This window comes from Lagenorhynchus albirostris, chromosome 6 (genome assembly GCF_949774975.1).
Source record: "Lagenorhynchus albirostris chromosome 6, mLagAlb1.1, whole genome shotgun sequence".
NCBI classification, from domain to species: Eukaryota; Metazoa; Chordata; class Mammalia; order Artiodactyla; family Delphinidae; genus Lagenorhynchus; species Lagenorhynchus albirostris.
This window is the reverse complement of record NC_083100.1, coordinates 55,351,539-55,377,332: the sequence shown is the minus strand read 5'-3', so window position 1 is coordinate 55,377,332 and position 25,794 is coordinate 55,351,539. Positions and strand designations below refer to the sequence as shown.

The 25,794-nt window shown below is 40.3% G+C and overlaps 1 protein-coding gene and 1 long non-coding RNA gene across 3 annotated transcripts in view; one reads left to right on the top strand and one right to left on the bottom strand.

Annotated features, from left to right (window-relative positions):
- Positions 1-25,794, bottom strand: part of PDE11A (phosphodiesterase 11A) — a 415,084-nt gene that overhangs the window by 68,844 nt on the left and 320,446 nt on the right. The window contains exons 11-13 of the mRNA XM_060152569.1: positions 16,928-17,074; positions 16,558-16,665; positions 1,878-1,987 (exon numbers count right to left, since the gene is read on the bottom strand). Of these exons, the coding sequence (XP_060008552.1) occupies positions 1,878-1,987; positions 16,558-16,665; positions 16,928-17,074 (365 nt within the window). The remainder of the gene's footprint in view (positions 1-1,877; positions 1,988-16,557; positions 16,666-16,927; positions 17,075-25,794) is intronic.
- Positions 1-25,794, top strand: part of LOC132522272 (uncharacterized) — a 201,060-nt gene that overhangs the window by 137,389 nt on the left and 37,877 nt on the right. The window lies entirely within an intron of this gene.

Below are 25,794 nucleotides of genomic sequence, written 5' to 3'. Positions count from 1 at the left end.
GGTGGCACTACTGAGGGCCGCTCCCCTGGTGGGCAGAACTGGAAGCCATGTGGGAGGGAAGTGAAGACAAGGAACAGACAACTTTCCAAGAAGATTGGCTGGAAAGGAAAGAAGAGAAATAGAGCAGAAGCTCGAGGGGGAAGCGAGATGGAGGTGGGGTTTTTCAAGATGGGGGACAACTGTTCATATTGTTAGGATGCTGAGAGCCAGTAGACAGGGGAAGGAAGATACGGGGTAGAGAAAGGAAGATTGATGGAGCAAGGTCCCGGAGGAGGGAGGGAGAAGGGATCCAAGGCCGAGGTGGAAGGATTAGCCTCACATATGAGGAAGGACAGCCCTTTCACTGAGATAGGAGGGAAGGAGGAAAGGATGGGGCCAGACAGATAAGTTTGTTCGTGGCAGGGGAGGAAATTGAGGGAGTTCTCGATTGATGGCCTCAATTTTCTCAGTGAAGGAGGAAGCAAGGTGATCTGCTGAGTGGCGCGGGGGAGGGGGGTAGAACGGGAGGTGGTTTAGGAAGAGAGAACATTTGGTACCTATAACCGCTGACAACAGTGGGGGACAGAACTGGCTAGGGACCCAGAAAGATTGGTGGGGAGTACTGAGCACCTAGTCGAGTTGGGAGAATATATATTGGGTATGCCCTAAACTCACAACTGTGACACTTTCTCCCAAAGCCTTTAAAAGTCTAGACAGAAGAGCAAGAAATTAAATTGCTAGATTGAGCCAGGGCTGAGTTTTTGCAGAATGACTGTCACAGAAAGCTAAGAGGGTCAAGAAATTATAGGACATGGAGAAGAGCAGTTTGAAGTGATGGGCTACTGCATTCAAGGCAGATAGAGGGACACAGAATCAATATTCATCTGCGAGATCAGGAGCAAATAGAAGGGCCCAGGACCCCAAGGCCTCAGTAGGTAGGTGTTTTGGGGAACAAAACAAGTGACGAGCTGAAAGGTACCTGTTGACATACAGTGGGCTGCTGGGGTTTCAGATTATAGAGGCAGACCTGCTCCACAGGCTTGGAAATTGGTCATCTGACAGCTGATCTTACCTCTTTCTTGAAGCTTTCCTTAGTCCCTCCATCCCCAAACGTTTTTCTCTAGCCTCTGAAGTCTCATATCAATTTGTTTACAGACAGGTAGTAAAAAGCACATTAAACTGTAACCTCAATATGAGAGCCAGGAGACCTGGGTTTTGGTCTTTTCTCCAGCACCCATAAGTTCTGTAGCCTTGGCCACATTGTGAGCCACCAAGCAATGGCTATCTGGACCAGTCCTACTTGCTTAAGGACAGATTATTTTGTCCATGAGCATTACGTGCCTCACATCACCTGTATTGGTGGAATTCCTTTGTTTGTTTCCCACCGTTCTGTAGGATGAGGCCTGGCAGGACCAGGGTCCCTCTGCCTTCTGTGTCACTCTATTTCACTGCGGTTTCTACATACCCAACATCAAAGGAACCTGGAAGAAATTCTATTGAGGAAGGAAGAGATCTTTTGCTTCATAAAATTTCCACTTTTATTTTAATAGTCTCAAAACCAGCTTGCAAGAGTAGCAAATCCAAGAAACTTATAATGCCATGAAGGCAGACATTCTGGGAGAAAAAAAAAATAGACCTTTTAAAATCTGAGCTTTGTTATCTGACTGAGGTCAGCAGAGACAGACCAAATCAACAAGCATGACATGAAGGGCAAATTTGCAATTAAAAGAAGAATAAGGAATTATAAAGATGGATGAGCCCTGTTGACACACGCACCCAAGCCTGCGTGGCCTTGGCCTCGGATGCCAGAAATTAATGCTTTACTCTTTAGCATTCGTCACCTTTGGCTCAGAACAGAAAGGCAAATGCATTAAAATAACAACAATTAGAACACTTACTTAGCTTGGAAGGCATTGTTGGTTCCCCTGTGGTCGAGGTCATGACACAGGCATCCCACAATCACCGCTAAAATTTCCACTTCGGTCAGAATCTCTTGAAACCCGGCGGTCTGGGAAGATGGGAAAACGGCAAGAGTCACTGCTCGGGGCAGGCAGGATGGATAAGGCTCGTCTGCTGAGCAGCCATCAGCTCTGTTTTCATACCCACGTCATTCAAGGGAATGATTAACTGCCACCCCTTGTGGGTGAGTTGGGTGGTCAGTTGCACAGCCCAGGGTCCCCAAGGTGATGAATTAGCTTCACTGGCTGGCACACCAGGACAGAGTTCAGACTATTTTGTTCCCTCTTTGAAGAAGAGGCTGTGCTGTCCAGATACAGTGACAGTTTGGCAAAGGCCCAGAGCAAAATGTGTTTTGTGATTCGACATTTCAAAATCATGAGCGTCTAGGGGTAGGGGGGAGAAGGGGCTGTGAATTTAGAACTGAACGCTATATCCACCAGATGCCATTCAAATGAAAGCAGGCAAAAGAAACCCCCCTTTAAAACATATATATATTAAAAGAAGCAACTTAGAAGTACTCAAACTATTACATGATGATATTTTAGCAGTTATCTTGTAAAAATCTTAATGTATATTAGCTTGGAGGACAGATTAAATTTATACGGATAGCAAGGCAGTGAGTGTCTTGAAAACTAGAATTTGGCAGGGGATTAGGCAACCTAGAATGAGGATCAGGTGCGGTATCCATTACATGGAATACTTTTTCTATTACGCTCTGGTAGCTTGCTCATGAAATGCATAGGGGTGGTGTAATATCTTTGGGGAGCAGTGTGATGTAATTATATAATCAGGAGCCAAAATGGTTCTCTGGTTCCTGCTGTCCTTTCATTAGTTTAGAAGAGAAAGTGAACTTATAGAAAAGCAGGTCTATGTGTTTTCTTGATCTAAGGCCTTTATGTCTCCCCATTTTACTTTGTAAGTCTCCCATTTCATTACTTACTAAAATCTTTATCAGAGGGTAGGAGGAGGGGAAAGGTAGAGTTCAAATTGCTTCCCTTTGCGTGTTTTTTCTCCACATCTAACATCACTAGCTAGTATCCTAAGACACTTCTCTTAGAGCAATGAACACTTTGTTTTTTAGTTAATTATGTTTTTATTGCAGAAATAACTGAATAATAAAGTTTCTGTGTTGACAATTTTATTTTAAAAGATTGAGCTGGGTCCACTGATACACTTAGAAATATGTAGAATTTCATTTGCATAGCAAATGAGAATGTTAATAAATTATCTGGGGAGGATAAAATAGCCCATATTAAAGCTGTGTGTGCCCTTCATTTTAAAATTTGGAGCTGGCTGTTGGCTTTAAGTTAATTTTATTCTATTTAAGACATTACCTGTAATAGTTTTTAAAAATTCAAGTTGTAGTAAGAGACTTAGAACCAAAAACAATGGTCCCTCATCCTTCCCCTATCCTGATTCCCAAAGGCAACCACCTTCAGTTTTCTTTTTTATCTAATTTGGTAGGTATTTTCCTCCATATTTCTGTATAATAGACACATATTATAATTATATATATATAATTATAACTTGGTTATTCATCCTTCCTGTGTGCCCAACACTGTCCTAAGAGAATTACAACCGTTTAACTTACTTAATTCTCATAAAAGACCTGTGATGTAGGAATTTTATTATCCACCAGTTCAGATAAGGTAACTGAGGCACAAAGAAACTTATGTGCCCTGGGTCTCAGACAGTGCCTACCTGATTGTCACTCTAAATATTATTCTCTGCGGAGCCAGTTAGGTATCCAATTATTGTTTCCTTTGTTATGTAAATGTTTTCATTTCCTGGAGTTATGATTTCTTTGAACATCTAAGTCGACTCACATCCTGTACAACTCTCCAGTCACACCTTTTATTAGATCCCTTCCTGTCCCAGGGACTCCCTGCTTTGGCCTGCTGCTGTTCTTTGGTCTGGATTCTCTGTCTGCTGTCAGCTTCTCCCTCCTGGGGTTGGTCTCTTATCTCCTGCATCCCACATCTCTCTTTCCTTGTTTTTCTCTCTCAGTTTGCGGGAACACATCTGCCAGTGGCTTCATGAGAAAGGGTGTTAATATTTCTTTTACACCTAGGAAGTTGATTTTTTTGAGGCTTTGCATGACTGAAATGTCTTTAATCTATTCTTCTACTCAATTGTTGGCTTGCCTAACAATTCTGGGTTGCAATATTTTCAGTCAGAATTTCGAAGGACTGCTCTATTGTTTCCTAACTTCCAAAGTTGCTTTTGGGAAGTGTAAATCATTCTTATTCCTAATCCTTTGAATGGTACTTGATCTTCTCTCTTTTAGAATCCTCTATGCCTGGGGTTTGCCAGTTTCACAAAAATCTGCTTTGGTTTGGGACTTTTTCCCCATCACTGCTTGATAAACGCTTTCAATCTGAAGGCTCATTGTCTTCAGTATAATGTTCTTGTAATCTTTTTTTTTTTCTTAATAATTTCTACTTCACTGTTTTTTCTGTCCTATTTGAATGGCGCTCCAATTGGTTGGACATTGGATTTCTTGTACTGATTTCCTTATTTTTCTTTTTCTTTTTTTAAACATCTTTATTGGAGTATAATTGCTTTACAATGGTGTGTTAGTTTCTGCTTTATAACAAAGTGAATCAGTTATACATATATATATGTTCCCATATCTCTTCCCTCTTGCGTCTCCCTCCCTCCCACCCCTCTAGGTGGTCACAAAGCACCGAGCTGATCTCCCTGTGCTATGTGGCTGCTTCCCACTAGCTATCTATTTTACATTTGGTAGTGTATATATGTCCATGCTACTCTCTCACTTCGTCCCAGCTTACCCTTCCCCCTCCCCGTGTCCTCAACTCCATTCTGTATATCTGTGTCTTTATTCCTGTCCTGCCCCTATGTTCTTCAGAACCATTTTTTTTTCTTTTTTTAGATTCCATATATATGTGTTAGCATACAGTATTTGTTTTTCTCTTTCAGACTTACTTCACTCTGTATGACAGACTCTAGGTCCATCCACCTCACTACAAATAACTCAATTTCGTTTCTTTTTATGGCTGAGTAATATTCCATTGTATATATGTGCCACATCTTCTTTATCCATTCATCTGTCAATGGACACTTAGGTTGCTTCCATGTCCTGGCTATTGTAAATACAGCTGCAATGAACATTGTAGTACAATTTCCTTATTTTCTTGTCTCTTCTTTCCCATTGCCCATATTGACTTTTCTCCCCTTACTTTCCAGGAATAATAATATTTTAAATTTATAAGCATTTTCCTGTCTGCTGCTCCTTTTCTAATAGCATGCTATTCTTCTCTCATGGATGCACTATGGTTTCTTCTTTTTTTTTTTTTTTTTGCGGTACGCAGGCCTCTCACCGTTGTGGCCTCTCCCGTTGCGGAGCACAGGCTCCGGACACACAGGCTCAGTGGCCATGGCTCACGGGCCCAGCTGCTCCGCAGCATGTGGGATCTTCCCGGACCAGGGCACGAACCCGTGTCCCCTGCATCGGCAGGTGGACTCTCAACCACTGCGCCACCAGGGAAGCCCTGGTCTCTTCTTTTGAAGATATTAATTATAATTCCTTGAAATTCTCTTCTGTTCCCTGAATTGTCTGTATCCTCTGAACTCCTTGTCTCTGTATTTGTTGGTTTCCTCAAATGCCTGATATCCTTGGTAGTCTACTTACTCATGGAAGAGTAAAGCACTGCTACGCTTGCCACACACGCACACTTGGGGATGGTGTCTGTAGATGGCTAACCTCATCCCAGGGTGAGCACACGGCCAGCTGGTCCTGCTGCAGGTCCCCATGTGTCAGTATCAAAACTCACTTCCTCTGGACTTTCCAATCTCATGCTTGGTAATGGCGTGAGCACAGGTGTTGGCATTCTGAGAAAAGAGTATGTAGCTTCTCACCTTTGAGGATATAGACTTTCACTTCATTCTCTTACTTTCAAAGTGCACCTCATGCTAACTTTTCTTTAACTGGTGTCCCCAAGTCTGGGGTTCAGTTTCTTTGGCAAATACACTGGTTTCCTGAATAGATGGGGGAAGAGTAGTTCTCTGACTACATGGAGAGGGGATGGAGACTTGGGGACTCAGTGTTTTCATTACCCCCTCGCTCCTGCTCGCCCCATGTTTATGGTATCTGATGCCTCTGGTTCTTGTGCTTTGACAGCTCCTGGGGGGACATTGTTTCTCAGGTGTACCCCTTCCTCCACTCTCTCCCCCTGAAGGCACTTGGGTTGGACCTTCCTTTTCTTTGTTAATCTACGAACCATCCTCCCTCCATGAAAAATGGAATTTGTGTCCATTTCTTGTTCTCCTTGTTGTTTTGGGATAACTTTTGAAAGGATGAGGGGATATAAATGTCTTTCTCTGTCATTTCTGTCACCTTGAAAAGGTAAGTCAGTTTCGTTGGGTTTGGATCTTGCTACTACTAAGTAAATTCTAAAAGTCCCTCAAGTATGAAATAATTATCCATGATACTCTGGAAATCAGTGTTGTAAACACAATGACAATGCACTGAAATTTAGAGAGATTGTTGCCTGTGAAAATGCTACTGTTTAGAACTAGCTGATGAATTAGAACAGTAAGAATAGAGGTGGGATAATGTCAAAATAAGGTCATTCAGCTAGAAATTTAATTGGAAGATAAAATCGAATGCCATCTAATAGACTCACGTTCAGAATCCCGAATCACTGTTACGCCATTGGTTACCACGCATTGTATGATACGATGGACTATGTTTTGCTGTAAGGTTCTAGGCAGCCACTCCTGCCGCCCCCACTACCCCGTCCCTTCTTGGAAACCCAGCATCTAGCTCTTAAACTATCTGTATCATCGATACTTTTGAGAGTTTAATAAAAGCCACGGACCTTCTCCTCTGAAATTACTCTATGATTTTATGGTGTTCAAAGAACATGGAGCCCACCCCTGGATCCTTGGAATAAAGAATACCTCAAGTACAGCACACACACCATCACACGAAACATATTTACCTCTCTTGACTGTGGTGCCTGAGTTACTGAAGCAGCACCTATCTCTTGACTGTGACTTAAAGCTGCCTGGTAAGTGGTTTCTCAGAATCGTCAGGCCTGAAAAGTATCCACCTGCCGCTAAGTGTCCATTTGCCCCTCCCCACCTTCATCCATCTTCTTTCTAGTCCTATCCATTCTGACCTACACTTTACACACACTGAGGAGAAAAAGTCAACTGCCACTGAAGACAATATACTTTCAACAGAGAACAGAGTGGCAGTAGGAAGTATATTTTAATGTGTTTCTCCTATGCTTAATTCTATTTTATTTTCAAATAAAATGATATATTTGCTGCTCCTGATCCAATAATTATGGGTTTTATTGACCACTACTTTATTCTATCCTCTCACCTGTATTCCCCCACGGTCCATATCAGAAATATATAGGTATGTGGTAAAGCAGTGAATACCATATACCTAAGTAAAGAGATAGCCATGGCATATAGAGCTAGTTCCCATGTCACCCTCTCCAGAAAAGCCTGTGACTACCCTCTGAGCAGGTCTCCTGTGACAGTCCTTCACTGGGTTAAATGTATACTGGGATAACCTTATTCCCAGCCATTAGAGCATATAATCACTGGAATGCCAAAGGACCCAAACAATAAGATTGATTTGAAGGGTTTCTTAAACTACCCAGTAGTTTCCTATCACTTAGTCAACATAAAATTTAAACCAGTGAGGATGTGCATCAAAATATTACCAGTAGTGGGATCACAGATGACTTAAAATTTTTTCCTTTGTGCCCAAAATTTCCATAAAGAATGTTTATTCATTAGAATACATATACATTATGTGTGTGTAGGTAAATTCTTTTTTGTTTTAGAAGTAAGCCCGTGTTTCATCAAAATGTCCTACCTTGGAATAAAACAGTGACATCCTGAAAAGTGTCCATTCATTCATTTATTCATTGAGCAAATGTTGATTCAGCATTTACTCCACGGCAGGCTGGAACGGAGAGCTAAGGAAGAAAGGTGCATCTGGCCCTTGTTGCGCATATAGTCTGGTCATGCCTTGTGCCAACCAGAACAGTGCCATGGAGCACCCTTTTCTAGTGAGAAACTCTCCCAACATCGGTTGCAATTTGTCGCAGAAAGTGATGGTGACAGTGGCTAGCTCCTGCTTTGTTTCTGGAGGCGGTGCATCATGGTCTGCACGCCCGTTGTCATGTATGCAGCTACAGTGCGGGAATCTGAGAAAGTGATGCCAGAAATTCTGCCTTCACGTCTCTTTTTGAACTTGGCTGTCAGAGGTACTGAATGACGAGGAATTTCCTGGATAATCCTGTTGATTCTGAGATCTGGCAGATGGCGGACTAAGAGGGAGAGAATCCGGTGATGTACTGGAAATTCCTAACGGTCCCAGAAATTCCAAACCGAAGAAGGTCCTTGGCTCCAAATGCTCCTCTATGGATGCTGGCAGCCGGCACTGCAGTGGAGCCTTCCACGGATTGGCTGAGGTTAAGAGAGAGCATGATGGGCTTTTGTAGAGCTTTTCTTCTCCCCTTCATCTTTCTCTTTCCTTGGATTAGAAGAGCAAAGAAGACTGCTCAGACCATTCCAAGAGGTTTGGAAGAACATAGTTTCTCAAGGAAGTGCCTTCTCTAGAAGAATCTGCACACCATATCCCTAATCATGTCATCATGTCTCAACTGATCTAAACATGACTTCATACCTTAGAAGTGATGTGAGCTTGGGGCCGAAAGGTAGCATTTAGAGAAGCATCATTTAATTCCTGGTGTTTCTTAATTTCTGGTATGCAGTGTTGCAGGGGCCCTGTCTGGGGCCTTTGTTTGGTATATTATTAAAATCAAATTTACTGTAGCCAAATAATGCTCGTTGAGGGTTTCATTGTAAATGCCACATACAAAGTGTGTTGGTCTTCTAAAGAAAGTCCCAAACTACAATGCTGATGGCTGGTCCAGCTGTGCTAGGCCATCCTTCACATGCGGTGTCTATCAGTGAAACTTAGATCTCCTAACAAGGACAGAAGGTTCTGTGAGAAGGGTGCCTCCGTCACCCTCCCAACTCAGCCCATATCCCAGCTGACTGGATCAGAGTGGATCAGAGTAGTAAGAGCATTAAGCCCGCAAGTTTGGGCTTCACGGGCATTTACAGCAAGTCCAGCGTGCTTTATTTTGGGATCTATTTTTTTGCTTCAAGATGGAATGGCCACCTCTCAACATGTAAATCCTGGGGGCAGGCTGATAGATACCAACCTATTCAATTTGCTCCAAAGCAGTGATTTTAGGCAGAGGACTTTCTCAAGCTTTAAGATAGAAGTAGATTTCATTTGCTTACCAAGAGTGCTACGAACAAATTTATGCTTAATGCCATATCCTATCTTCCTTTTAAAAAAGATCCTGTATTTGCCAACCAGAGATAGTGGGTAATGAAAACACAAGGGGGAGAAGAACAGATATTCACACAAGTGCAACCTTCCATTGCAGGAAAAAACCCTACTGGACAAACCATAGCATCTAGATTTAACGGTCAGACTCCCTTGGTGTTTACAGATATGTTTGTCTGCCAATATTTGGGTCTGCTAGGCTGAAAACAAGGCACTTCAGTCCCATTTTCAGGTCCAGACACCAGAACCTTACCAGCTGTTAGGGGACCACCAACCACCAGCACCATGTTTACATGTCTCCTTCACAAAAGCATGCGATAACAACACAAACCAGTTGTAGTCTGTCTGATTTCCACAGGAGTTGGATAGTTTTGATCAAATTTGCTTCTCTTTCTTCTCAAGATATTAGTCAATTATTGATTTGGCATTAATTAAATACTGATTTAAGTCCACAATAATCCTTTCCTTATCAAGCTCAGAGTTGGGAAGACCTTACAGTCTACACTTACGTACTTCTTTTACAACCAGAAGCTCCTGAAGGCACTTATTATCAAATTGCAAAACCTAAGTCATGTTTTGGACACAACTTGTCTCTGATTCTCAATTGATATTGCGAATGCTTGTAAGTCTCAGAATGGCAAGGCAGCAAAACTGGTACAAGTATGTATGTTTGAGTAGATGATGCATGAATTATAAAAAATGAATTGATTGTAATCAATTTTATTTAGTTATTTTTTAACCACCTCCTTGACTTAATTTTTAACCTACTTGTTACCCTAATTTTATAAAATCATCTATTTTGTAAAGTTAAAAGCATATGAAAAATAGAATTCTGTATTGAGCCCCCACGTACTCATTACCTAACTTCAGGAGGAAGCCATGTTCCGCTGTCTTGTTTCAGCTACCTCTTCACATGCACGGTTTTGTTTGTTTGCTAGAATATTTCAAGGCAAACCTCTGGCATCTGTCAATACTCTTTATTTCATTCTCAAGAGGTCTTGATGTGGTCAAATAAAAATCGGTCAATATATCTCTGCTCTCATATTTCGATAAAATGTGTGACAACAAATACAAACAGTAGTAGGAAAATTTCAGAGTAACTATCTTAAGACTTTAAAAATTGAGGTTTTTCCTTCAATTTAGATAATACAAAAAACAAAGCTACATGTATGTAGCATGCATATTGTATTTCAAAAAGAGACAAAAGAAAAACCACATTAGATTCTTAAGGACTCAATTTGTAATACTAAGAATATATGCGCTTTATGATTTTTTGGATAAAGATAGCATGTTTTTTCACGTTTAGAAATATGTTTTATATTTTATGATAAATTGAGAGTGAATTGAATACAACATGCGGTGTGCGAGCACAGAAAATGAAGCACATCACCTGGTGCACATTAATTGTGCAGACAGACTGTCCTCTCCAAGTGCCACAAAAAAGCGAGGTTGATGAATTTCAAGAATATGAGGCCTCTTCAAAACTTACCCAAATTTTTATTACGCATCATTGAGCTAAAATTAAACACGAGACTAGTGAAAAAAACTTAAAAGTTCCCAGCTTGACACCCTTAGGTGCCAAGTTTCAGCCTCAAGAAGGTGCCGCTACTAAGTCATAAACCATGAAAAATGACTGGGGCTCTACTCCTGGGTCTCCCTGACCTGGAGGATTTGGCTGGCATCATAAAATACAGAGTGACAGATTAAGCAGTTTACCAACACCGTAAAAATCTCAGGAATAAATTCACTGTAATCAAAAATCCTATATTGTAACTAGGCAGCTCCAGCCCTGAAACCACATACATTTCCTGACAAGCCTGTGTCCATGGACAAGAGCTTATATTCTCCCCGAAACAACGGCACAATTATGTTCATACACTTTTACAGTTTATGTGTCCTAAGAAAAATACTCAGCTCTGGCTGATGGTGCGGGAGAATTTATTTTCACTAGAAAGGGAATGACCCATAACTCACGAATGGCAGCGCTTAAAGTGAGTTATGGAGGGTACTCTCCTGTGTGAGGAAATGGATTGCATTATCCTTCTGCCCAATTGTTTGTTTGATTATTAGCACACCAGGTTCTTAAGTATGTGCGGCTTTGCCTTTTTCCTTTTGTAAAATAAGTGTGGAAAAAGGGAATGTCAGCTAGAAGCATGGGGTACCTCACTGGAGCTCTGAGAGGTGGCCAGAGAGAATAAAAATAGAACCCTTCTTAAATGATTAAAAGCCAGAGTCTTAAATGTAATTTAAACACAGTATTCAAACTGATTAGCTCCATAGTGCCCAGTGCTGGTATTCTGCAAAAGCATTAAAAATCACTCCTTTCCTAAATTAAAAATTTGCCTTCTTTGAAGTTACATTGGAATTCAAGATATACCTACATGATGATTAAAGAATTGGTATTTCTTACATACAGATTTTATTGTATTATTCTGATAATGCTGCTATTTATTTTAAAGTAAATATAACTAGTTACTACTTACAAGGAAATGCGATGTAAAGTGATGTTTGATGATAATAAATACGATTATTGTTTGTTACTTTGTTACTGTGAGTTACAGAACAAGACCGCAGATCTCTTTGTACCTTCCAACGTTAGGATCTACAAAGAAACTAGATTTCCGTCAAGATTAGGATCCTGGTTATTGAGCAAAAATATTTTATTTGAAAATTCAACTGGTTCTGTCCTTCTCTGGGTTGGAAGGGGAGGGAGAATTACAACTGTGCTTCTAAGATCTCCTTCCAGAAGGAATTTTCTACCTCAAAAATCAAGGACTTCAATGCAAACGGCAGACAGAGGACAGCACATTATCCTCAAGCTAGTGAACAGGAAGGATTTTTCTTCCTAAACGTCCCTTCTGCTCTGTAGTTTGAATTATCAATAAAACGACTTGGCTTATCTCTGAAAATAACCTTGTTGACAACCCAAATATGGACTTAAACGCGCTACCTCCACATTTAAGATTTAAGAAGCCCCCAGTAAATGTCAGGAGGTGTCAATGTGTTTGCTGCAATACTTGGTTATTATTAGTGTTTAACTGCAATTCCCAACCAGCACCAGGCCGCCAGCACCACCATAAATTTTAATGTGATCATGTGCTCATCTCTTTTCATATCCAGTGAATTCTACAAGATCATAATATTCTATATGAACCCTAGCTGAACCTTAGTGTGATAGGAAGAAAGAACAAGATTTCTAGCAATGATAGCTGTTCATCATTTTATAGTTTTTTGAAAAACTGGACACTGAGCAGCACGGGTCCCTGAATAATATGACCCTAAACTGAATCCACTCATTTAGTGAATCTTTATTGAGCCCTACAGGATACTGGGCATGGCCCAAAGTGCTAATGAGTACATTTATGGGATAGTGAAGAATACTGACTCTTAAGGAAACCTGTTTTTCCCCCTGGAAAATCTGTCAGAGCTCATACATCGTTTATAAAACCGAAAAACGCCCCTGCAACCTTGGCATCACCACATGCCTTTTTATTTGACAGAATACAAACAAAAGCGTGGTCGGTTCCTGTATCTGGTCTACATTGTGCATGTAAGAAATGTGCTTATCGTCTTTCACTATGTATGTGCTTGCTGGAATATTTATTCTACAAGCTTCTATAAATAAAGAAAATTTATATAATTATTCTTGATCTATCTGCAGTTTTTATTCCCTGTTTTAACCACAAATAGTAACTGGCACTGCAGACTGCATTTATCCAAGGAATTAAAAATATTTGGTAAATTTTAACTACCTAAATATCTCTTTAGAAGCAAAGAATAAGATTGAAGCTTTCATTTTAATATTTGGAATTTCAGGCCAGACGCTTGTAATAATTTAATAAGTCATTAACAGGATTCCCAGTGAACTAAATTTCCACCGTTTATACATCAAATTGCCTATCCTACAATGCAGTTTGTTCTTTTTCTTTTTAATTTCTAAAGGAACAAAACCTCTTTGTTACCTAGACATGAGGTGGAATACTTTTGCAAAACATGATTCTGAATGAATGAATTCATTCATTCATGAATAACTTTATATTCTGTGTCTGAAATTATTTTAGGGTTAAAGGTTGGGAAGCCGGTTCTTATATGTATAATTTGCTCTGTTGTACATCGTGTCATAGTTTGCTCATCAGTGACACACAAATGTGCATCTTCCCATTCCCAGAGACAATGGGCTTGGAAAAATACACACCCACAGATGTTAGACACATGGAGAGTGCCATACTATTCACACTAATAGCTCTGCGGGCAAGGAGGCAGCCCTAATACAGGTCCATCTTGATAGGGGGGGCTCTTTTCGGCACACTGGCTTTGTTGGTGTCTCTTTTAAGAAAAGAGTGTGGCGTGTGTGTCTCAGTATTTCTTGTCTTAGAAGAAAAGAAGCATTTTCAGGGAATGTTGGTAAGGTTTCCGCCCCCCCCACCCTTCTTTCCAGGCAACTGGCTGGGAAACTTTGCCTTGGAGTGCCATCTAGAGGAAAATTTTGTGCACATGCGCCATGCTTTCTTGGCTTTGTGACTCAGGCTGAATGAATGAATCCAGGGGTTAATGTATGATGATATTTTACTTTCATTTTTTGGTTCTAACTCAACACATGCAAATGGAATATGGGATAACTAGAATGTAAATAAAATCACTGATGAGAACAAAACAGTGAAAGACCCTAACAGTCTTCAGGAGTACCTGAAGCATTAGTGCCCACTCATGGAGAAAAGTAGGTTATCATTTTGCCTACTTTGCCTACTGAGGTCGTATTCCAGAAGTTAGAATTGATGAGGGAATTAAGTTCACTTTTTCTTCCCTGATCAAGTAATATTTGTTATTTCTATAATTACTTTCTTAGTGAAAAAATTCTGATTGACCAGGCTGCCCATGGTCAAGTTGGAGAGGAGACTGCTTGTGTTAGGGACAAACAAAAGTTGACATTTTCAACCTACTGTAACCCTTAGTCAAGTTCAGCAACATTTAATGAGCAGAAAATAATATCTTTTCCAGATGTGGCTATTCTATTCAATGTGAGGGAGAAAAAAATAACATTCACCAATGTATTTTCCCCAAAGTCATGTTTTTATTTTGCAACCTCTGCCCACCCTACTCCCCAGCCCCACCCCCGGCCAGGAGAACTTTAAGAGTGAATTCTTCTCTTTTTGAGCTAGTATTAATACGAAAACAAACCCAGACTTTCTCAAACAGTGATACTCTTCAAGGTTGCTGAGCGGACTTGCAAAAACAACTATACCCTTGAAATATTTTGGCAGTAAGAGTACCTCCATTGTGGTTGACATAGTTTGAGAGTTCTGCTGTCTTCAATTTCTCGAAAAGGATCAAGATTGTCCATATTGTGGAAACATTTACCGAAGAAAACTGGGTGTGGATTCCATTTTCTTCTAAGTGTCCAGCTGACCCCGAAGCTCTTGCCAGCTTTCCCCATCCCAACTATTTTAAGGCTTGTCGTAAAATCTATTTCTGCTTTTGACATCTCCAATCCTTTGTTGAACAAGGTTCCCGCTTGCTTATTTTGGGAATTCACCACAAATCCATATGTTTTCCAAAATAACAGGTTAATAATTTCTTTATTAAATGTCCTCTGTGAGCCATGCACATAAACTCTACACACAGAAAGTTATTCCTTGTCTACTGAGATCTGATATGGAAAAGCAAGACGAAAGCATTTTTGTTTTTGTTTTTTTCATGTAATTTTGGCACTTCAGCAATTAAGGCTCACAGCTCAAAGCATCTTCCTTCCTCACTTGGCTGCTTTCATGGTGTATGTTACAGCGAGATGGGGCCAGTTCAGTTTTTCCAGGTTATTCTCCTTGCTCCTTAAGCAGTTAAGGACCCAAAAAACAAGTCCTTCAGTATAACAATGAAGACATTTTGGTCTCATCTTATGCTACATGTGCATTTGAGTTCAAGTCAATCCAACACAAATTTGTTGAAAACCTACCAAGTACATGATTGAGTATAGGGTGCCGGTGATGCTCTCAACAGATAGATTAATTAAGATTATTGCAAGAACAACAAATTATCTCTTTAGCCTCAAGCTGCTTACTTTATAGGAGAATGAGAGATCTTTAACTTAAAATACACAGCAGAAAGAAAGATGTGTTGTACTAGACACGGTGCAGAGAAGTAAGTAATTACTGATGATTGCTGATGATTACTGAAATTATTGATGATTAATGGAAAGCAAAGACTTCACGGGAAAACTGGCATTAGATCAATGCCTTTTAAAGAATGAGTAAAATTTTAGTAGGTAGAGAAGTGGGCAGAACATTTCATGAGGAAGGAATGGAAGTCTTCCTTCATGTGGACCAAAGGAAAATGTCATTTGGAGTTCCTTCTTTTGGGTTTAAATTTTAATCTGGGTGCAAAGATGTAAGGTATTTGGATTTATGTTATGAGAATCCAAAATAGGTCTCCTCTTTTTTGTGTGTGTGGTAAATATGTTTACACACACACATATGGGCACATATATATGTATATATCACCAGGAGGCCAAAGAAACCAATATATTTGAGCCAGAGACCATTTTACTTGATGATAACTTAACAGTGTAAGTGCAAATAAAACCAAAACAAGCCTTATTTTTTGCCAGCAAATGGAGGTGAATATAGGATTTTGTTTCAGTCTTTGCCACAAACATTTCCTTTTAGATTAAATTCCAAGGCTTACGTCTGGCCAGCTGCCCTGGCTGTCTCCATTAAAACAGACTGGCCACCTTAACTGAGTTACGGCACCTGGAGCAAAGGTTTGAAGCCTAGTGTACCCCTAAACCCTGAGAGCATTCACTCCTACTCCTTCCTTCCCCGGGGCCTCCTTGGACCTTCTCTCAGATAAGCATCTTTCAGGATTCCTGTGTCCCTGGGGGTAACGTTCACACACCCCTTCTTTGGCTTTCTACCAGCCTAGAAAGTCTTATCCAGTGGATCTCTTTGTTTAGTCATTCATCTCCATATCCTCTGCAAAAAGATTGCTTTGAAAATCCAAGCATTTCTTTTGTTAAAAAAAACAGTTTCCCAAGATAAAACAGTAAAAAGAGACTAAAGCAATCATTCCAAGGCTACACCTGCTTCAAGGTGTCAGAGATCTTACAGCCTTAAAGCTCAGAGATCATTGTGAAATATATACTCCCATCACCAGGGTAGGTAACTTCCAAAATAAAATAAGTCACAGGGCAATTTGTCAGAGAAATGGGAACGTGAAGGGGAAGCCTGTAGGTCCTCACAAATGACAGATGACCTTCCATCGCCACCGAACACACTTACAGTTAACATTGCGAACATCAGCTGGCACGCGTTGAAGGCATGTCTCCAGTTGTGGTATAGAACCATCCGATAATTTTTCCTTACTGTCAGAAGCCACCTACACAGTGTCTGAAATGGGAAGGGAAAGGTTATGTCAGGAAGTTGTATGTATCTCCAGTGGACCATTACCAAAATGATGTCTTCTGTCTGAGTAATCCTCAACCATTGAAGTCCTGCCACAAGCATCTCACAGGATTCTCATGGTAATCCCACCAGGTGTGCAGGGAAAGTATTAACTTCCCCAATTTGTATTCGGGAAACCTGAGGCTCAAGGTGGCTACCATATTGTTCCAGGTGCACTCCTGGGATCGCCCATGACAGAACATCATACCTCATAGTCGATTTTAAATTTCTGTACCATCCCCAGCTCCATGAACATCCGAAGAGCAGCCGTGATCATGGTGTCAACATCGAGAGAAAAGTCATCAAAATGTATGTCGTTGATGGCAAGTTCTGACACCAAAGGGATGTTGGCTGCCTACAAAAGCAGAAGACATAAGTCAAGCCAAGTTCACCAGCTTTCCCAAACCCTTCATCTTGCTCTCCTCTCCTACTTATCAGACGTGCCACATAAATCAGACCTGACCTGCACTTACACTCTGATACAGCTAAAGTCTGAGCTGGAAATGTCTTTTGTTTCTGAACCGCTAATGCCCCAAGCAAATGAAGGGGGTAGGGGAGAGGGAAGCTAATCTGAAGAAAAAATATACACACTGGATCTAGTCTGCAGAATTTAGAATACAAAGCAGTCTAGTTTACTGAAACGGCAGTCATACAGTATATTCTGATGCATATTACAGAGCACTAAACACAAGAAACATCTGGGCAGCCAGCAGCTGTGAATTTTAATTGCCACTATTCAGGAGAAGGACATGGGAATACACCACTTTGCCTTGTTTCTTACATCCTTATATCCTGTAGCTGTGTACTTGCTCTTTGTTACACACATGTTCTGTATATTCAGAAAGATGGAAAGGATCAGACAGCACATTTCTAGTGCAAAATGTGTTTCTTAATAGGATAGAGATGTTTGCAGCATATGTTTCATTGAAGGAATAAATTTGCAATATAGTTTAGTGACATTCTATAAAAACATCACAACATAATTGTAATACTGGTCGTACATATTCAGTGTTTTCAAAACACTCACTCATGTTAAGCAGCTGTCAGTCAGTTGCCCTACACAAACTTAAAGGGCATAAAAAGTCTTGGGGAATAATTATTTTTGCTGGTTTCATTGGGCCACTCTTGATAAGGGAATCATTTCTATGTTTTCAGATTATCAGGGACCATTCTGTATTCATATTCCTAGTCTATTCACTGGGTGTAAACTACCCAAGGAGTTAATTTATGCCCTGGGACCGCTTTGGCCGAGCAATGAAATCCAACTCTGCTCACTCTAAGCATCCCAGAAACCACTGAATCAATCCTTGTTTCTCAGCCCCATGCTCCTCCATAAGAGCAAACACCTCTAGGCTAAAATCCAAACACTGGTTATTCACCACAACATGGAAGAACAATGAACAAATACATACATTATGGGACAATTTGCCTGCTATTCTGCTGATTGTTTATTTTTGTTAACAATTAATCAGCTTATCTTTCAGTGAATCATTTTACTATATTAACATATTTGTAGAATCCAGCTCCTTGGAATGAAAAAGGTGAGGCTTGTGAAATTCAAACACAGTGGTGGTAGAAATAGTCTTTGTGTGTAGGTGTCCTTATTTGGAGTTCCTGGCCTCATGCTAAACACTTTAACACCTTGCTTTTTGCTTTAAGAATTTAAAATCAGGGACTTCCCTGGTGGTCCAGACACACACACACACACACACACACACACAGACACACACACACACACACACACACACACACACACACACACACACACACACACACACACACACACACACACACACACTAGCAGAACTCTTCCAGTACCAAAATTTTCCCTTACCTAGAGGCAACCACGTTCAAATCATCTAGATACACTTTTTTTGGGTATTTGGCAAAGTAAGGTGCTTGTGATTTAATTTTTAAATTATTTTCTGATTTAAGCACTATCTACTAACTTCTCCCCATTGAAGATGAAGATGAAGCTGTCTTACACTGTACCTGTCAACCTCTGCTACCTCATACACTATCCCTTCTCACTCCCCAGTATAATAATATAATAACTTTGTTTAGAGAAATATTCAGGGTTTATACTATAATGACTCTGTAAAAGATATTCATAGCTAAGTCATGCAATTTAGTATGATTACTTTTCCTTTCCTCGACAGCATTTTGTATTCTCAGAGTTAATAACTGTCTTCCTTAATGTGCGCTTAGTTTTCTCCATCCTTATCACTAATTCAACCTCGAAACTCTCTACCAATTATCTAAATCTCATCTGAAAATATTCAGATACTTTGGGTATTCCATCAGTTTTATGAAGAAATCTCTGTTGGAACTTTCTGAACTGCAATCTGGACTGGCAGTCTTCTCAGCCTGGTATATAGCTTTCATTCTAGATGTTTCTTCACCATAATTTTGGGGGTGTCTTCATCTCTCTTTTATTTCTGTACCCCACATCTTTCTCTTTTCTGGCTCTGTCCTTATTTTGGTGAGACATGTCTTCCAATAGCTTCCCAAGAAAAGGTGTGTGTGCTGGGTAAATTTATGAGAGCTTGCATGTCTGAAATGTCTTCATATTATTGTCACATTTGATTGATAGTTTGTCTAGATATCAATTTCTAGGTTGGAAATCATGCCATTAGAATTTTTAAGGCATTCTCTATTAGCTTTAGATGTTACTTTTGACGTCAGAAGCTATTGTGAATCCATTACCTTTGAAAATGACTCCTCCTCCCTCTCTGTTTTTGTAGGATCTTCTTTTTGCTTCCAGAGTTCTGAAATATCATGAAAATGTGCCTAGGTGTGAGTTTATTTTTAATCATAATCCTAGGTACCTGGTGTGCCCTTTAATCTGGAAAATCATGTCCTTTAATTCTAGGAAAAATTGAAAAATGAACTCTTTGATCATTTCTTCCCTTCTTTCCTTTTCTGGAATTCCCATTATTTGACCTTTGGACTGTTTTTTTTTTTTTCTCTGTTTCCTCCTATATTTCATTTCTTTTCTTTTTTCTCTACTTTCTAGGAAATATTCCCTCTCCTTATTCTTGATATTTTAATATCGCAGTTTTCATTTCTAAGAGCTCTTCTTTTTTGTCTGGGTTTTTAAAAATTTTTTTAATAGCACCTTAATTTTGTTTCATGGATTCAATGTCTTCTCTTACCATTGTGAGGATGTTAATAATTCTATTTAACGTTTTCTTCTCCCTTCAGAGTTTACTTCACTCCCTTCATTTTGTTTTAGTTCTCTCTTTTTTATTGTGGTTAGAAAACACATAGCATAAATGTATCCTCTTAATTTTTAAGTATTGTTAACTATATTTACATTGTTGTACAACAGATGTCTAGAACATTTTCACCTTGTGTATGAAACCCTGTACCCAATGAACAACAACTTCCCATTTCCCCCTCCCTCCTGGCAACCACCATTCTCATTTCTGTCTCTATGAATTTGACTTCTTCAGATACCTCATATAAGTGGAATCATGCAGTACTTGTCCTTTTGTGATTGGCTTATTTCACTTAGCATAATGTCTTCAGGGTTCATCCATGTTGTACCATATGACAGTATTTCCTTCTGTTTTAAGGCTGAATATTGTTCCTTTATAAGTATTCACCACAATGGTAAATACATTCTTAATCCACTCGTTGATGGTTTAGCCTCTTTCTCAATCAGCTTATCCTTCCTTAATCATTTTAATATATTTGACTGCTTTAGAGGTATTAGAAGTTTCCCCTAGCTGTGTGGTGATCTTTGGTTTTCAGCCCCCATTTAAAAATGCGCCTCTGAAAGCTTCTATTAGAGCTTCTGGGGGCTTCTCTGAAGAGGGATCTGACTGACCTGTTTCCTTGGGGAAGCTACCGAATACCTGTATCTTCAGGCCTTTGCTCTTTAGCTACTCAGATTCCCTGGAGAAGAACCTTCTGGGTGTTACAGGGATGGAGATTGGAGGAGCTCAGCATTGGTATATAACTTCATTCAATCCCCTTGTTTCCAGCCTGTATTCCTATCCTCAAGCTCTGCACTGCTGTCCCCCTATCCCAAAGAGCTGCTATTATACCCGCTTCAGAGGAGAAGCCTCCAGTCTCTATGGAGTGGACGTGTGGGACGAAGGATCTGGAGATCTAACTGCTTCTTAGATTCTCCATTTTCTTGTTTACGGCCCTACCTTCATCCCTATTTCCAAAGGTACTTAATTAGCCAATTCCTGAGCTATTTGGGGGAGAGGAGTCTGTGGCATAAATCTGTTTACCTCTCAGCTTTTCCCACTTAGCTTATTTTGGCTTTCTTGGGTTTGCTGAATTAATATTCATCCGTTTTCTAGCTTTCAAAATTTTGTCATGGTTAAATCCCTTCCCAATTTCTTTATCTTTGAGAATTTCTGCCTTTAAAAAAAGTCCCTTTATTGTTGTTTTAGTGGGGCTTAAGGAAGGAGTAAAAGAAAATGAGTGTGTTTACTCTACCATCTTTATCTAGAAATCATTGAAATTAACTTTATTAAATGGTACCTTAAATGATCAGCTTGGAGAACTCAGAGGTAATCCAGCCTTTGATTTAGCCCCTTTGTTTCTGTGTGCACGGCCTGGCTGCAACCATGTAGACCTCTTTCTCTTGTTCTGTGTCCCTATGTGTTCACTTGTGTCATCCTGACCTAGCTTATTAGGCTGTAAAAATCTCAGAGGCAGGGCTTCCCTGGTGGCGCAGTGGTTGAGAGTCCACCTGCCGATGCAGGGGACATGGGTTCGTGCCCCGGTCCGGGAAGATCCCCCATGCCGTGGAGTGGCTGGGCCTGTGAGCCATGGCCGCTGAGCCTGCGCGTCCGGAGCCTGTGCTCCGCAACGGGAGAGGCCACAATAGTGAGAGGCCCGTGTACGGCAAAAAAAAAAAAAAAAAAAAAAAAAAAAAAAAAATCTCAGAGGCAGATGGCATGCTTCTTTCCCTTAGGGAAGCTCCAGAATGACTCTCTACTTCCATCACATGTTTCAGGGCTTTGCATACAGAGAATGCCAGGTACTTAGAATGTTCTGTGCTTGTTGTAATTTGTTCAAATTCAAAGTCAAATACAACTGGAAAACCGCTTCCCAAGAGGGTAGAAGCCTTGTCCCAGAAGACACAAGTCTTTCTGGTTTCAGGAGAGGAGTTTGGTTCTGCTTTGGCAACCCTCTTACAGCTTGTTGCCAAAGAGCAGAAATGGCGATGCAGACTGCATTGCTGCTCTCCAGGTGCCCCTGTCTTGTGGATTATTAATAGCATATTCCCTGATGCCATTATAAATCCTCTACCCTTCAAAGGCACTAAATTCACTTAATTATCTTAAAAATTAAAGAATATAGGCATTTTTTCATTATGAAATGTTAATGGAAAGGAAATAAGAACATTAGGTTGAAAAATGTAAGATGACCTCTGGTTCACCAAGACCCATCCTTATTGACCTTGTCTTTTTTCCCCTACTAGGTTGAGTGATCCACAGTTAAATAATACCAGTCTATAGATCATCCTGAGCCCTGTCGTAAACCCTTGCTGACACTTGTAGATGCAGAGAAAGTCCCAAGCCTTTCAGGAATGACCATTTTCAGCTATTTTGAGAAGTATGGATAGCTTTCATCTACATTCCTGGGTTCAAGAGCAGTTTCTGGAGAAATCTATGAAGAATAAAGAGTAGTGTGTGTCCTCTGGAGGTGCACATGGAGGTCTAGTCTGCAAAAGATTTGAGAATAGCATCCCCAAATTTCCTTGTTACAGAGCCATATGCACCCCATCTCTTCTGATAGGTAGAGAATGGGGTCACATCTTCCAAAGCTATAACTACTCTAGCCATAGGATATTAACAAAACAAATCAAAGTCAATTTCTCCAAGTGTCAGTCTTCAACTTTTAAATATTTATAAGGTACCATATCCCTAAATCAAAGAGGAGTGTTACAATCTGAAATAACTACTGAATTAATAGCCAGGAAATAACATTTGGTTAAAAAAACCATTTACTTTATTGTAACAATAAATGAAAACACAGAATTATGAGTCCTGGAGCTAATTTGAATAATGTTCAAGAAGTGGGACTCTAGCTGTCTGGGGGTACCTGATACCCTGTGACCATTCCTCTTCTTTGTTTGGGTCTTAATAGTTAAGTGGTTATCAAAGGGAGTCATAAAACTGTCTCCTCTAAAACTGAAAAGGTAGCTTTACAAAGAGGCTATAAAATGTTAAAATACTATCCTGGACCCCTCGACACAAGAGTATTACATTTTGTGATGCTCAGAAAATGGGAAGAAACAACAAAGTGGGTGGTGGTCCAGCCCTAGAAATTCAAAGGAGAACTGTGTTGTCAATCCAACCCACTCACCCACTAAGCCCTCTGGACCAAAGGATTCTGGGATGAATGAAATAATGAAGACAGGACACTGGGCTGAGGTGATGTGGAAGGGACTGCAAAGTTGTCTGTTTTGCCAGCACTGTTATAGCACTTACTACATACATGCCAGGCACTCTTCTAGCACTTTATGTATATTAACTCATTTGATTTCCTAAGAGGGACCCTAAGAGGTAAGGAATATTCCTAATCCCATGTTATAGATGAGCCAAATGAAACAGATGATAGAAAATTTGTTCTAATTTGCATTGTTGTGATTGGCAGAGGTGGATTTGAACCTGAGGAGTCTGGTTCTAGACCCTGGCGCCTAACCACTATATTGCCTCTAAAAGCAGACCGCTGCCAAGTCGAAGGGTTTCCCATGCCCGCATTATGCAGCTAACTTGGGTGCACCGTGAGCAGTGTTTGTGATTCCCAGATGACTAGCCTGTTGATCCATTTTTTATGATGGGCAGCCTGGATCCATTTGAAGGGACAATGTTTTGGTCTGTACTTATTTGAATCCATTTGGGGAAGTCTCTAAACTTGCAACTGACTTTGGAATAAGCTCCAGTTGTTAGCTTTGTTTTGATTACTGTGAACACAGAATCAGCTAAATACTCCCAAGACTATCCTGCAAAAAATAACTTGTCCTCTGAGGGAGCAGAGGCAGACTTCAGGCAAACAACCTTAGCTCAGACTCATCAGCAGAGCATTGATGGGACTCTAATATCACCCTTGGCTGGACAAGATAACTTAGTAAAATAAGGGAAGCAGCAAGCAGGTGATACAGTGGGGTGAGCAGGGAGATGAGGGATCCTTCTGTCTGGATGGGATTCTGTGAAGGTTTCTCTTGTATATTTGGGACACAGCTGAGATATGCTTAAAACACACACGCACTCAGGCTTTAGAGGGACTAGCAGTACTACAAGTAACTAGTCGTTTAGATAGCACACAGGCCCCTGTCCAGTAGGGAAGGGTGAAATTTTAACTAATTTCTATTCTTCCTCAAGAAGGGAGGACACAGGTCCTTTTGAATCTCAGTACAAGCTTGCTTACCTGCACCAACTTCCGAACAGGGAAAGCTAGGATACTTAGGTGGTTCACAGATTTATCCACGACATGTGAAACATGGGAAAGATAGAGAACTCCAAAAAGAGGCAGCAATAAAGCTTCAGTAGTGCACCGTCAGTTGACCAAGAATATGCTGGCCCAGCACATTCCCAGGCTCCACCAGCTCTCTCAATCTACACACAACACAGAAGCTGCAAAAGGCTGGGAAGCCACCTGGTGGCGTGTGTGGCAGTGATGTGAAGATCTGAGTCCTCCTCGTGTTCTTGGGGTCAGGCATACAACAATGCCATAATCAACCTCTGCAGTTCATGGGCTAGATTTATATACAGAAGCAGTAAAACTTGGAAGCTAAGAGTGAATATAAATGTCTAAGAACTGTGAAGAAATATTTTTAAAAAAGAATTATTAGGCCTTATTCTATCTCATATTAAAATAAATAATAAACATGGTATATGTTTTTATGTTAAAACTTAGATTTTATCCCTTTAATTCAGCCGATACCATTTTTACCATGTCACTCCCTCTTTAAATGCCTTTAAGGACTCATTGTGGCTTGCTGAATGAAGTAAAATTCCTTAGCTTGGTATCCAAGGCACTTCATGAACTGGTTCTACATTGCCCATCCTGTGTTACCATCTTCTAGTCTTCCATGGATGCATCAGGATGGGCAATTTATTATCCTTTTTCTCATCTCTCCCTCTATGGTTGCAGATTATTCTACCCCTCCACCCACAGGGTTTGACTTCTTCCTTATTCTGCCAATTGAAATTCAAGTCCCATTTTCTGTACAAGCTCATTCCCATTCATTCATCCATTCCTTCTTATTTTTTTTTAACATCTTTATTGGATAAAACTGCTTTACAATGATGTGTTAGTTTCTGCTGTATAACAAAGTGAACGAACTATACGTATACATATATCCCCATATGCCCTCCCTCTTGCGTCTTCCTCCCACCCTCCTGATCCCACCCCTCTAGGTGGACACAAAGCACCGAGCTGATCTCCCTGTGCTATGCGGCTGCTTCCCACTAGCTATCTATTTTACATTTGGTAGTGTATATATGTCCATGCCAATCTCTCACTTCGTCCCAGTTTACCCTTCCCCAACTGTGTGTTCTCAAGTCCATTCTCTACATCTGTGTCTTTATTCCTGTCCTGCCCCTAGGTTCTTCAGAACCATTTTTTTTTTAGATTCCATATATATGTATTAGTATATGGTATTTGTTTTTCTCTTTCTGACTTACTTCACTCTGTATGACAGTCTCTAGGTCCATCCAACTCACTACAACTAACTCAATTTCATTTCTTTTTATGGCTGAGTAATATTCCACTGTATATATGTGCCACATCTTCTTCATCCATTCATCTGTCGATGGACACTTAGGTTGCTTCCATGTCCTGGCTATTATAAATAGAGATGCAATAACATTGTGGTACATGACTCTTTTTGAATTATGGTTTTCTCAGGGTATATGCCCAGTAGTGGGACTGTTGAGTCATATGGTAGTTCTATTTTTAGTTTTTCAAGGAACCTCCATACTGTTCTCCACAGTGACTGTATCAATTTACATTCCCACCAACACTGCAAGAGGGTTCCCTTTTGTCCACACCCTCTCCAGCATTTATTGTTTGTAGATTTTTTGATGATGGCCATTCTGACTG